We start from the raw sequence: 12,011 nt of genomic DNA on the forward strand, positions 1-12,011 counted from the left end.
TTTTATAGAATCTGTGGGATTAAAATAGTAATTAAAGTAATTTAACATCCAGCGTTGAAGCTTGAATCAATAAATTATGAGACAACCACTAAAGAAATACTCTGCAGCAAAATATCTAAATATATAAGAAAATGTCTACAAAAGACATGTCAAAGTAAGAAAGAAAAAGAAAGAAAAGCTATAAAATGGTATTTATGATATGATTCGTATTTTGTAAAGAAAAACAGAAAGATCGGAAAGATATAAGCTAAAATCTTAATAGTAATTATTTCTGTACATGCTTGAGATGACTGACGTGTCTACTCATTCAGAAATATTTACTGAAGGCCTACCAGGTGCCAGGCACTGTTCTGGGTGCTTGGGAGACGTTAGTGGAAACTGATAGAATTCTTGCTCTTGTAGGTGCTGACATTCTATCAGGAGGGATGCGAACAATAAATAATAATAAATTTAAAAATTATATGTATTTTAGAAGGTGATAAGTGCTAGAGGAAAAAACACAGAGCAGAAAGCATGGGACTGGGAGTGGTATGGCTGCCATTTTAAACAGGGTGGTCAGGGTAGGTGTTATTGCAAAGGTGGCATTTAACGAAGACTTTATGGAGGTGAAGGAAGCAGCCATGAATATTGAGGGAAATGTTTTCCAGATGGAAAGGTCAGCAAATGCACAGGCCCTTAGGTGGGAGCATGTCTGGTACGTCTCAGGATCAGCATGAAACCTGTGCTGACTGAACATAGTAAGTAGTAGGTAACGAATAGCCAGACTGGGAAGAACCCACAGGAAGGTTTTGTTGTTGTGTTTTTGTTTTTTAATCCTCACCCGAGGATATTTTTCTATTTATCATCAGATAGAGTGGAAGGGAGGGAGAGAGAAATATCACTGTGACCAAGACACACTGACTGATTGCCACCCGCACGACCCGACCAGGGCCGGGATGAACCGCAACCAAGGTACATGCTCTTGACCAGAATGGAACGTTAACTCATTGGTCCATGGGCTGACTCTGTAACTGCTAAGCCAAACCAGCCAGGGCCACTGGAAGGCTTTGGAAGTGGTGGGAGAGATGGGTTACGAAGCAATTGCAATAATTGAGATTATATGATAGTGTTGGGATCAAGGGGGAACAGTGAATATATTGAGAATTGGTCAGATTCTGGATACATTTTGAAAGCAGAACCAACAATTTCTAGGTTCTTATATATGGGGTACAAAAAGGGAGGCCTTCAAGATGTGGGGCCTCAGTGACTGGGACTATAAACTTGTTAGCAACTGAGGCAGAAAGACAATGAGTAGAGAAAGTTTGGGATGGGAGTGGAGAGGATCGGAAGTTGAGTCTTGGACTTGGTGAGTCTTTCCAAGGGGGGTTTTCCAGGAGACAGTTGGCTATAAAAAAATGTGGAGTTCACAGGACATGTCTGAGCTCAAGAGATACACTTGGGAACCATTAGTATATAGAAGGCATGTGAACTCGGAATCACTAAGGGAGTAACTGAACAGAGAGCAGGTCCAGAGACTGCATCCTGGGGCACTCCAACATCAACAGGTGAAGGAGACAAGTAACAACCAGAAGAGGGTGGGTTGAGAAAGTGACCAGTGAGGCAGGAGAAGAATCAAAATAATGTGGGCCAAATAAGTGTTTCAAATTTTGCTTAAATGCCACTCAAAATGCTGATAAGTTAAATAGGAAGTGAGAACTGATTACTGGATTTAGCAATGTGGAGGTCAGGGCCCTGGTGACCTGATAGGAGTGGTTTTGGTAGGGCGTCTTGAGAGAAACTGACGGGGACAGTTGGAAATGGTTGAGTACAGACAACCCTTTTGAGAAATTTTGCTAGAAGGGTGGTGGCTACCTGGGGAGGTGAGATACAAAAAAAAGTTTTGTTTCTTTATTGTGTTCACATGGAATAAATGACAGTATGATTGCAAACATATGGGAAGCTTAGCCAGTCCACGGTGATCATTAACAGTCTCAAGGTAGTAAGGTACCCACACACGGTATGGTTGGAAGGTCACACAAGGAATGTCTGGACAACCAATCTCCACGACTAGTCCAGTCTACTCTTTTATCTGAATTTCTAACTCTCCAACTTCTCTACTGACTCAGGAGGTCCCGTTTAAAATATAAACATTCAGGGTAGGCATGGCCTTACAGAACAACAATCATAACCAAGGTCTCCCCATCTCACTGTCCTCCATACACTAACAGGCCTTGCATCGCATTGGCCAGTTTCTGGCTGGACGTTTCAGAATTACCGACTGAGCAGAAGCCATGAGGTGCTATGAAGCTGTGGCAGGAAAGCCTATCTGGCAAGAAAAAATTGGGGAAAAAGAAAAATCTTAGCCCTTTGACCCCACTTCCCAAAGCACCTCTTATTTGCTGCCCTTTCGCCAAAGGATAGACTTACAAAGAGAAAACCTGGGAAATAAACTTGGGGTATCTCTACTGGAGGGCTCCACGTGCCTCAGCTGGGACTCAAGCTTACACTGTAGCATCCATCTGCCTCCCTCCGCCTGCATGTTCCTGTGCTCACCCCGCACACCTAACACTCCCACCAGGATGACGCGTGTCCTGTTTCTCACTCCCGTGGGTCCAACACCATCATTTTCCTTCCGGCCGTCTCAGAGAAGAACGCCTGAGGGGAGGGTGGCTTCGAACAGCACCGCTGCTGTTGTGTTGTGTTTGTGTTGGCTCTCATTTTTCAAATGAAGACACTAAGTCTCGGAGGATGAAGAACTGCCCAAAAGCCAATGATTTGGAAAATGCCCCCAAAATGTGTTCAACTCATTTACATTGCGGTATATGAATGGATATGTTCTCTGACAAAGGCATGTTCCAACAGAAACCACAGCCCTGAGCCAAACAAGTGCTGCAAAGTGGAAAGGGATTACAGCAGGCAGGGGGACGGTGTTGTCATTTTCGCCTCAGGGTAGCCCTTGGGGTGTTTGATATTACCTAAGCATTTCCAGGATTTGCCTATTCTAGTTCTCACTGGGGAGCGATCTTGCCCCCAAGGGGGCGCTCATTTGGCAATGTCTGGAGACATTTTGGTTGTCCCAGTGCAGGGAAGGTGCTGCTAAACATTTTAGAGGGCAGAGGACAGTCCTCACCCCGAGTATATGACCCCAAATGTCAATCGTTTTAGAAACTGCTTTACTCCAAAGGAAAAGGAAAGGCAGAGAGAACGTTACCAAAAGTTGGCTCTGGAGTAGTGTTCCATGTAGAGCTGGTCGTCAGAAAAGGGGGCCAAGTGGATGTCGCTGAACGTCGGGAACATCATTCCTAATGAGCAAAAGACAATAGACCCAAAAGTTGACTCCGACTGCTTTCTGACTGAACGGTCCACTTACCCGCCGCTTGACCAGTTCCATTCTTTCATCTATTTCAGTTATTACACAATGGGCTAAAAGACAATTCTGTGTCAAAGCAAAGATAAGAAAATTAGGCAGAGGATCCGAGGGGATAAAAGAAAGAATACCAAAGCAAGTCCCAAAGCCATGTGATGATACAAGCTTGTAGAGGCCCCGGTGAAGCATCCGACCCGGCATAGTTGCCTTCCCAGCTATTGGCTTTTTTTCTTTTCTGCATGTCCTCTGCTTGGAGTTCTGGACATCTCCTTTATTTTTTCCCCCCTCTTATTTCTTGTAAAAACAACTTGGCTTTGAAAATAATCAACATTTCATCATTCTATCACATTATTGTTTCCCTTCGCAGACTTGTCCACATACAACCATACTGGCTGTCTTCCTGGGTGCTAGTGGAATCTACGCTTCTGTTCAGGTGCACCGCCCTTCATGCTGGCAAACCCACGCTTGTGTTTTGTTCCTGACGTCCATGGTCACCAGGGGAAAGGCAGATTCTTTGGCTGGAAAACAAACCTCTCGACGAGCATGACTGAAATCAGACTTTTCTGAGCAGGTACACTTGGTGATCAACATTATTACTCTTGTCATTTTAGGGAGACCCCTTTTCATAGTCATTTATTAAACTGCACGTGAAAGACAGATGAACTATTCACCCTACTGCAGAAATGAGCACTGCCTACAAAACTGGAGAGGCTGTTACAAAACTAAAATACCAAAATTGTCTTGATTTTGTTAACTTTGCCATGAACTTTTTTCCTGGGGTTTCTATGTGTTAATTAATTTAATCCTCATAACAATATAAAGTGGGTTCTATTATACCTATTTCATAAATGAGGAAAAATAAGGAACAGGGAAACATAAGTGTCTCTCAGCCACATTCTCAGAGCTGATAAGGAGGAGGACAAAAATCCAGGGCTGGAACCGCATTCAGTAGCCAATGGCCCATACTTTAACTCCAAGACTATTCAAAAAGACTATTATTTAATTGAGGGTATTTTCAGAGGTAGTAAGAGAAAAAGCATGATTGTAACATCATTCATATGTCAGCATCTAAATCTCATGCGTTGGTGTCAAAACAAGAACAACTTCTTGGTGGTTTTTCAATTTCAAGAAAGAAGGATATTAAACAACCTTAGAAAAGTAATACGTAATCTTAGGAAGCTTCACAAGAGGATGTTCTGAACCCAAGCCTAACATAAATTCTAAAGACATTATATAAAATGAAGGAGAGGAAATCATCAAAAGTAAAATATATATTAAAAAAATCCAAAAACATTGCAGGAGTTGAAAAAAATATCTTCTGATTCAATGTACTCACTATATGTCCAGCACAAGAATTTAAAGTCTCACACTGCCCAGCCCATGTGGCTCAGTGGATCAAGCATCGTCCCATGAACTGAGAGGTCCCAGTTCGATTCGTGCTCAGGGCACATGCCCAGGCTACAGGCTCAATCCCCAGTAGGGGCTGTGTAGGAGGCAGCCAATCAATATTTCCCTCTCACATCAAGGTTTCTCTCCCCCTTCCTCTCTCTCTAAAAAAATCAATAAATCAATAAAAAAATAAATTAAAATGAATAAATAAAATAAAACATGAAAAATTTCACCCTAAAACTAGAAATAAAGGCAAGATACTAAAAGTGTCCATAAGGAAAAACTATGTTACTCTAAAGCACCAGGAGTCAGAATGGCATGGGACTTCTCAATAGCAACATGAGAACTGGGAACCAGAAAAAGATGCCTTAAAAATACTGAGCAAAAATTGTTTCCAAGTTAAATTCTCTACCCAGCAATATGATGATTCATGGACTCAATAAAAAGTAATGTCTCAAGCTTCCTTTCTCCAGAACTTCTTAGAGAATATTCTTTGCTGAAATGATGGTGTAAACCAAGAAAGAGGAAGACACAAGAATGGGGAGAGAAAGTCAGAGTGTGGTAGCCAGGCAATAGGACTGGGGGAGGAGGACGGTGGGTCCCAGGAGGAAGGCTTCCACAGAACAAATACTAATCGGATCTGTCACACCTGCTGGAACATGGGAAAAATCAGTCACAAGTATATAGAAAACTAAGCCAATGGGGGGAAAAAAGGTCATTAATTCCAGGGAAAGCAAAACATTGCATGAGAAAATATATAATCATAGGCACCTACCATACCACCTGATTCAGCACTAAGCAATACTTACATTGTCATAATAATATAAACAGTGATTACTGATTTAACCAAATAATGATTGAAGTCCACATTTCTTTATATTAAATTCTGAATTCTAAAAAGCTCTGCTCTGCAAAGCAACAGATTTCTGTTCCTTTGCAACATCGTTTGATGACAAAACCTGACCTGAACTGATGTGAATCTATTTATAGTCCATATTTATCTCACTTGGCATCCATAGTCATATGTTTTGTTGCAGAAATACATAAAATGTGTTTCATGATGGAGTGTTGCCTCAGATCCAGATGGAGGCATTAAGTGATACATGGCAATATGGGTGTCTTACCTTCCCTAAGTCCTCCAGATTCTGAATTCTGAAACGTATCTGGCCCCGAGGGTTAGGATAAGGGATTGAGGACCTGTATAAATTTATTGAGGAGATGGGGGGTGGGGGGGGCATCAAGAAGGGAGAGAGCTAACATGTAGAAAAGCTAAATTCTCAACCACAGACAAGAGTAGCAGCAGCATAACTTTACATAGAAACACAGGTAACCAGGAGAAGAGACAAAGAATAGAGTTGAAAGGGAGAGCCTTTGGGGAGCATTCTCAGGACAGGAGGAGATGTCAGAGAGGGTTCCTAGTTTTCATTATAAGCCTTTTATTATTATTTGATGTTGTAAACTATGTCTTATTTTGATGGAAAATAAAAATAATTAGAAAAAAAAATCAATCATCCTTCCCTCAGGAACACACAGGGTAGGAAGCTGATAAAATTGGTATTTTATTTCTACTTGTCTAGTTAAAAATACATAGCCCAATATAAAATTTCATATCCATTTCAAGTATCTGGGGAAATATTCCGCTTAGAGAGGCTCAATCAGTTGCAAGTTAATTAACTATGTGTAAAACCATATCACCTGGCAGCACCTCACCATTTGAAAAATTTCAGAAAAAAATATAAACAATTCTTCCTGGGGGGCACAGAGGAGGAGATCTCAGCAGCTTTGCTCCTTCCCTTCATCTCCCACAGTTCGATTTGATCACTCAGACACAGGCCCCCGGATCCTCCCGGGCTGCTTTACAACAGGAACACCGACGGAGTTCTTGGCATTAGGTATACTTTCCTAAGTTTATTTGGCTTTTAAGGTTTTTAAGGGCTTATTTCTGAATTCCTAAATTTTGAAAACATGTAGGAAATTATGGACGAGCCTCGAGCTTTATTTATCCACATATACGGTGTCTCTTGGTTAAGTATGAGTTGCACTTTTATTCCCTCTTTTGTCTTCATTGGATATCAAGGTAGGGAGCCACAACACCGGCAATTTAGAGTAAATAAAATGAAGGTAAGAAGCTGCAATTCCCATAAGAGATACAACTATTAAAATGGGCCGGCAGCTTCTATGCCTTAATTGAAAAACATGGGCCATTAGGATGTGTCCACTCCCTCTGGTGAAGAATGGACAGTCAGTGTGTGTGCAGGAGTTGTAAGTGTGGTTGCAGGGCCAGACAGACTGGGGTCAAATCCCTGCCACAGCACTTTTTTTGTTTTTACTTTAAATAATTCTTTTCAATTATAGTTGACATACAATATTAGATTACTTTCAGGTATACAACACAGTGACTGGACATTATGACTTATTGAGTGATCTCCCTGGTAAATCTAGTACCCATCTGACACCATATAGTTATGATGATATTTTTTACTATATTCCATATTCTGTACTTTATATCCCTATGACTGTTTTGTAACTACCAATTTGTACTTCTTACTCCCTTCACCGTTTTCACCCATTCCCCATCTCTTACCCATCTGGCAACCATCAAAATGTTCTTTGTATCTATGAGTCTGTTTCTGTTGTGCTGTTCATTTATTTTGTTTGATAGATTCCATAATAACTGAAATCATATGGTATTTGTTTTCCTCTAACTTATTTCACTTAGCACAATACCCTCTAGATCCATCTTGCAGATGGCAAGATTTCCTTCTTTTTCATGGTTGAGTCATATTCCATTGTATATATGCACCACTTCTTTTTTTTGGTATGTGCCTCTAGCGGGAACTGAACCCAGGACTCTCTGGTCCGCAGGTCAACGCTCCAACCGCTGAGCCAAACCAGCAGGGCTGCACCACTTCTTTATTCATTCATCTGTTGATGGAGACTTAGGTTCCTTCCATATCTTGGCTATTGTAAATCATACTGCAATGAACATGTGGATGTGTGTGTCTTTTCAGCTTAGTATTTTGGGTTTCTTTGGATAAATACTCAGAAATGGAAGTGCTGAGTCATTCTTTGTCTCTTGTTATAGCCTTTGTTTTAAAGTCTATTTTCTATGGTATAAGTATTACTACCCCAGGTTTTTATTGCTTGTTTGTTTCCATGTTCATAAAATATCTTTTTCCATCCCTTTACTTTCAATCTGTGTGTGTCTTTCCATCTGAAGTGAGTCTCTCGTACACAGCACACGCAAGGGTCTTTCTGCCACATATTAAAGGTATGTCCTTGTTAGGTTGCTTTCCTCATCGTGCCAGGTCTTTCCAAGCCTATCCCGCTGAGCCAGGTCTCAATCTTGGCACTACTGACATTTTAGGCTGGGTACCTCTCTGATGCATAGAGGCTTTCCTGTACACTGAAGGATGTTTAGCAGCATCCCTGGCTTCTCCCACTAGATGCCAGAAGCACGCCCTCGCCCAGTTATCAAACCCAAAATGTCTCCAGATGTTGTCAAATGTCCCCTGGGGAAGGAAGAGCAAATCACAAGAACCTCAGCATTAACCCTTGAAATAAATTGCAACCTCTGTTATTCACACTTTGTAAGATTTTCATAAGATAATTCATGGAACTTGATTAGCACATGCAGACACTTGGTAAACACAAAAATTATTGGACTTTATATTTTTATCCTGATTATATGCGGTGATCACAGGGAAAAAGACGAACAGTAGAAAAAGAGTATGTCAGAAAGACCTAGCAGACCCTAGAGAGTTTATTACATTAGAGAAGGCCAACACTTGATAGGGCTTTAGAGATGATTTTTAATCATACAAGTAAGGACATCAAAGTTAAAAGGTCAAGTATTAGGCCAAGTTCCTTAAGGAAGAATGTGATAGAACCAGAATAAAAATACACAGCTCTGAACTGGTCATGTACTGACTGAACCCCGTGCAGCACACTGCCATCAGCATCTTTATGGCTGGGGACGATCGCACGTGTTACGGACAAGATGAGAAGACTCTGTCTAGGGCAATGGGCACACGATGCACTGTGCTGATAATGCTGTGTTGAGTTATACACTTGAAATCTATACAATTTTGTGAACCAATGTCACCCCAATAAATTTAATAAAATATAAATAAATAAATAAACCTATTAAAAATAAAATAAAATATATACTGTGAAAATAAATAATTGGTGTAATAGTAATGTTCTCTCCTCCTTTCTGTCACGAATTAAATATGGGGGGAAAGGATGGCAAATTTGACAGACAAGTCAGCCTATTTTCTAAACCAGGATCGGCCAACTCACCATTTGCTTTCAGCCACTTCTTGGCATAAAGGTAACTCTCCAGCATCCTTTCATTGAATAGCATGTACCCCATTGGTTCAGAAATGATCACATCCACAGCCTCGGGAAGTGAGATTTCTTCAATTATCCCTGGCAGAACAATGATCTTGTCTGAAAGGTGGTTACTTTTCACTAGTACCTGAAAAAGGTGAAATAGAGTACCGGTATTATTGTTAGAATCTTATAAAAAATAAGTTCCATAGGCTAGGGGTTGACGATGTGAGAGGGATGAGAAGCAAGCGACATATTTGTTTCTATAAACACTTTAAACAGTTTTTATAATCCTCACCTGAGGATATGTTACTTGATTTTAGAGAGAGTGGAAGGGGGAGAGCGGGGGGAGAGAGAGAGAGACACCAATGTGAGATAGAAACATCTGTCAGTTGCCTCTTGAACTGCCCCAACCTGGGATCGAACCCAGGTAGATGCCCTGACCAGAAATCGAACCCACAACCTTTTGTTGTACTGAGTGATGCTCCAACCAACTAAGCCTGGGGCAGTTTTTTTTCCTTACTGCACAAATATTTAACATTTAATATTTAATATAGATAAATTAGAAGATTCAGAAATGGGACAAATAAAAATACCTTTAATTATACTACATACAAATAATAACTATTAATAGTTTGATGTATACCCTTTTGCACTCTTTATACAAACACTGTATATTTATATGTGTGAATATGTGTGTAATACAGGGGTGGGCAAAAGTAGGTTTACAGCTGTAATACAAATAAATAATATCGTAATTAATAAATAATAATACAATAATAAATTCCATGTTTTGCATACTCACAATTGTAAACCTATTTTTGCCCCACTCTGTATATGCACAGGTACTTTTTGAAAGGTTGCTTTTTATTATTTCCCATTTTTCTGCCTGCAATAAAGATGCCAAAATGTTCTGTACAATAACCTTGCTCAAATTAATGATCTTGATCCTTATTAAATTATCCCTTGATTTTTTGATTCCAAAATTAATACCATGTTCATTAATCTGTCTTTAGAAGTACATTTTACAGTTATGTAGTCATTTTTCTTTGATGTCCTCTGTACTTTATTTAATAACTTTGAACTCACTTAAAAGAGGGGCTTTGAAGAGAAATGTATTTATTATATCTCTAATATAGGTCTTCGTAATGCCAAATATGACAAGGCGATTGCATCATTACATTTATGTCTTTTTACTGCCTGAAATAATACTTCCTCATAAACATCTTACATGTACCAGCATAGTATACAGCACATTCCTTTCCAAGTTGTGGTTCTTTGAGACCCCAAGACTCTTACATCTTTGCTCCCTGTATCTATACACAGTCAGAGACCTTCCATTTGTATTTTCCTAACTTGATCCCTTTCCTCATTCTAAATTTGATATACCCTGAATTTATCATGATTCAATTTTTCAATTTCTGATCACTTCTTCACATGGCTAGAGTATCTTTCACCTCCAGTCCTACCTTCTACGGTGCTGCTCACCAACATGTGCCCTACAAGCTTACTAAATGTCTTTCCTACCGTTACTTTTAAAGTAAGAAATCAAGTAATCTCTAAGGAAAAACAAGAAATAAAGCTATTTGAAAATGCCACCCTTTGTCAACATCTGTCCATGCACAGGACTCTTGGAATTCCACCCCATCATCATTCCATACGGTGGTCAAGTCCATGGGACTGTGCGGAGGCAAGGCCTCGAGGTTGAGGCCTGCAGTGCCCTGCTTCTCTCTGCACATTCTCTTCTCAGGAGAGCCATCCATGCGCACAGCTCTAAGGACGGCTCCCCTGCGGGTGGCTGGCCAAGCTCCCTCTTCAGGCTCCTCTCTCACTTGAGCTCCAGCCTGCACCCAACGGTTCTACCAAGGTGCTTGGTCCTCTTCTCGACATCAGCAAGAGCCAACCCCGGCTTTTTCTTGAAAACTAACCATTCCTTTCAATTTAATTAAAATCTTTCTATTATCTTGCATTTCCTTGATTCTATTTTGTCACTAATACTATAATCCTCAGTATCCTGGAGGCATACATCGTTGCTCCCCACAGACAATTAGTTACTGTGTTTTCTTATTTCTACCTTTCAGATATGTCTCATTTCCACTTTTTCTGTTCTGCCTGAACAAACTTGTCCAATTCCTAATAGCTTCAAATCTGGAATTTAAAAATAGCATTTATATAGGCCTGTGTGAGGCTAACAGAAGATAAAGCATATTAAGGGCTTTAATATAAAGTATTAAAATTATTATTGTTGTTATATTCAATTTATTTTTAAAATATTATTCACTACAAAAACGAAATATAGATGAGCAAAAACATGACAATAAAAATCACTTGTGTTCCCATCATCCAGGTGGCAGGGTATATTTCTTTCTTTTTTTTTTTTTTATCCTCACCCGAGGACATTTTTTTGTGTTTTGTTCAGATACAGTGGGAGGGAGAGAAAGGAAGAGAAAGAGAGAGAGACAGAGAGAGAGAGAGAGAGAGAGAGAGAGAGAGAGAGAGAGAGAGAGAAACATCGATGTGAAAGGGACACATCAAGTGGTTGCCACCTGCACGACCAACCAGGGCCCGGGGACAAACTGCAACCGAGGTACGTGCCCTTAGTGGAAACCAAACCCGGGTCTCTCTGGACCATAGGCCGACACTCTAACTGCTGAGCCAAACCGGCCAGGGCAGCAGGGTATATTTCTTAGCAGACATTTTAGTGTACCTCTGTTTATAAAAATACACAATATTTTGTAATCACATATTAATTAATACAACAACAATCTTTTTTCTGTAATATATTTTAGACCAGTTGGCACAGTTAAATCAAACACATCCAAACTTATCTGAATACTCTGTAGGTTTTTTTTTCATTGAACATTTATTGAGCTCCCACAGACCAACCTTTTTAGGCAATAATGAAAATAGTTATTTGATAACCCTAGGTTTAAATACAATTTCT

General features: G+C 40.1%; 1 protein-coding gene across 1 annotated transcript in view; it reads right to left on the reverse strand.

Moving 5' to 3' along the window:
• The window catches only part of LOC118629678 (histone-arginine methyltransferase CARM1-like), a 231,674-nt gene that overhangs the window by 26,529 nt on the left and 193,134 nt on the right, over positions 1-12,011 (reverse strand). Inside the window, exons 6-7 of the mRNA XM_036261228.1 lie at positions 9,038-9,215; positions 3,191-3,281 (exon numbers count right to left, since the gene is read on the reverse strand). Of these exons, the coding sequence (XP_036117121.1) occupies positions 3,191-3,281; positions 9,038-9,215 (269 nt within the window). The remainder of the gene's footprint in view (positions 1-3,190; positions 3,282-9,037; positions 9,216-12,011) is intronic.

The sequence above is a fragment of the Molossus molossus genome, unplaced genomic scaffold (genome assembly GCF_014108415.1).
Source record: "Molossus molossus isolate mMolMol1 unplaced genomic scaffold, mMolMol1.p scaffold_m16_p_14, whole genome shotgun sequence".
Lineage (NCBI taxonomy): Eukaryota > Metazoa > Chordata > Mammalia > Chiroptera > Molossidae > Molossus > Molossus molossus.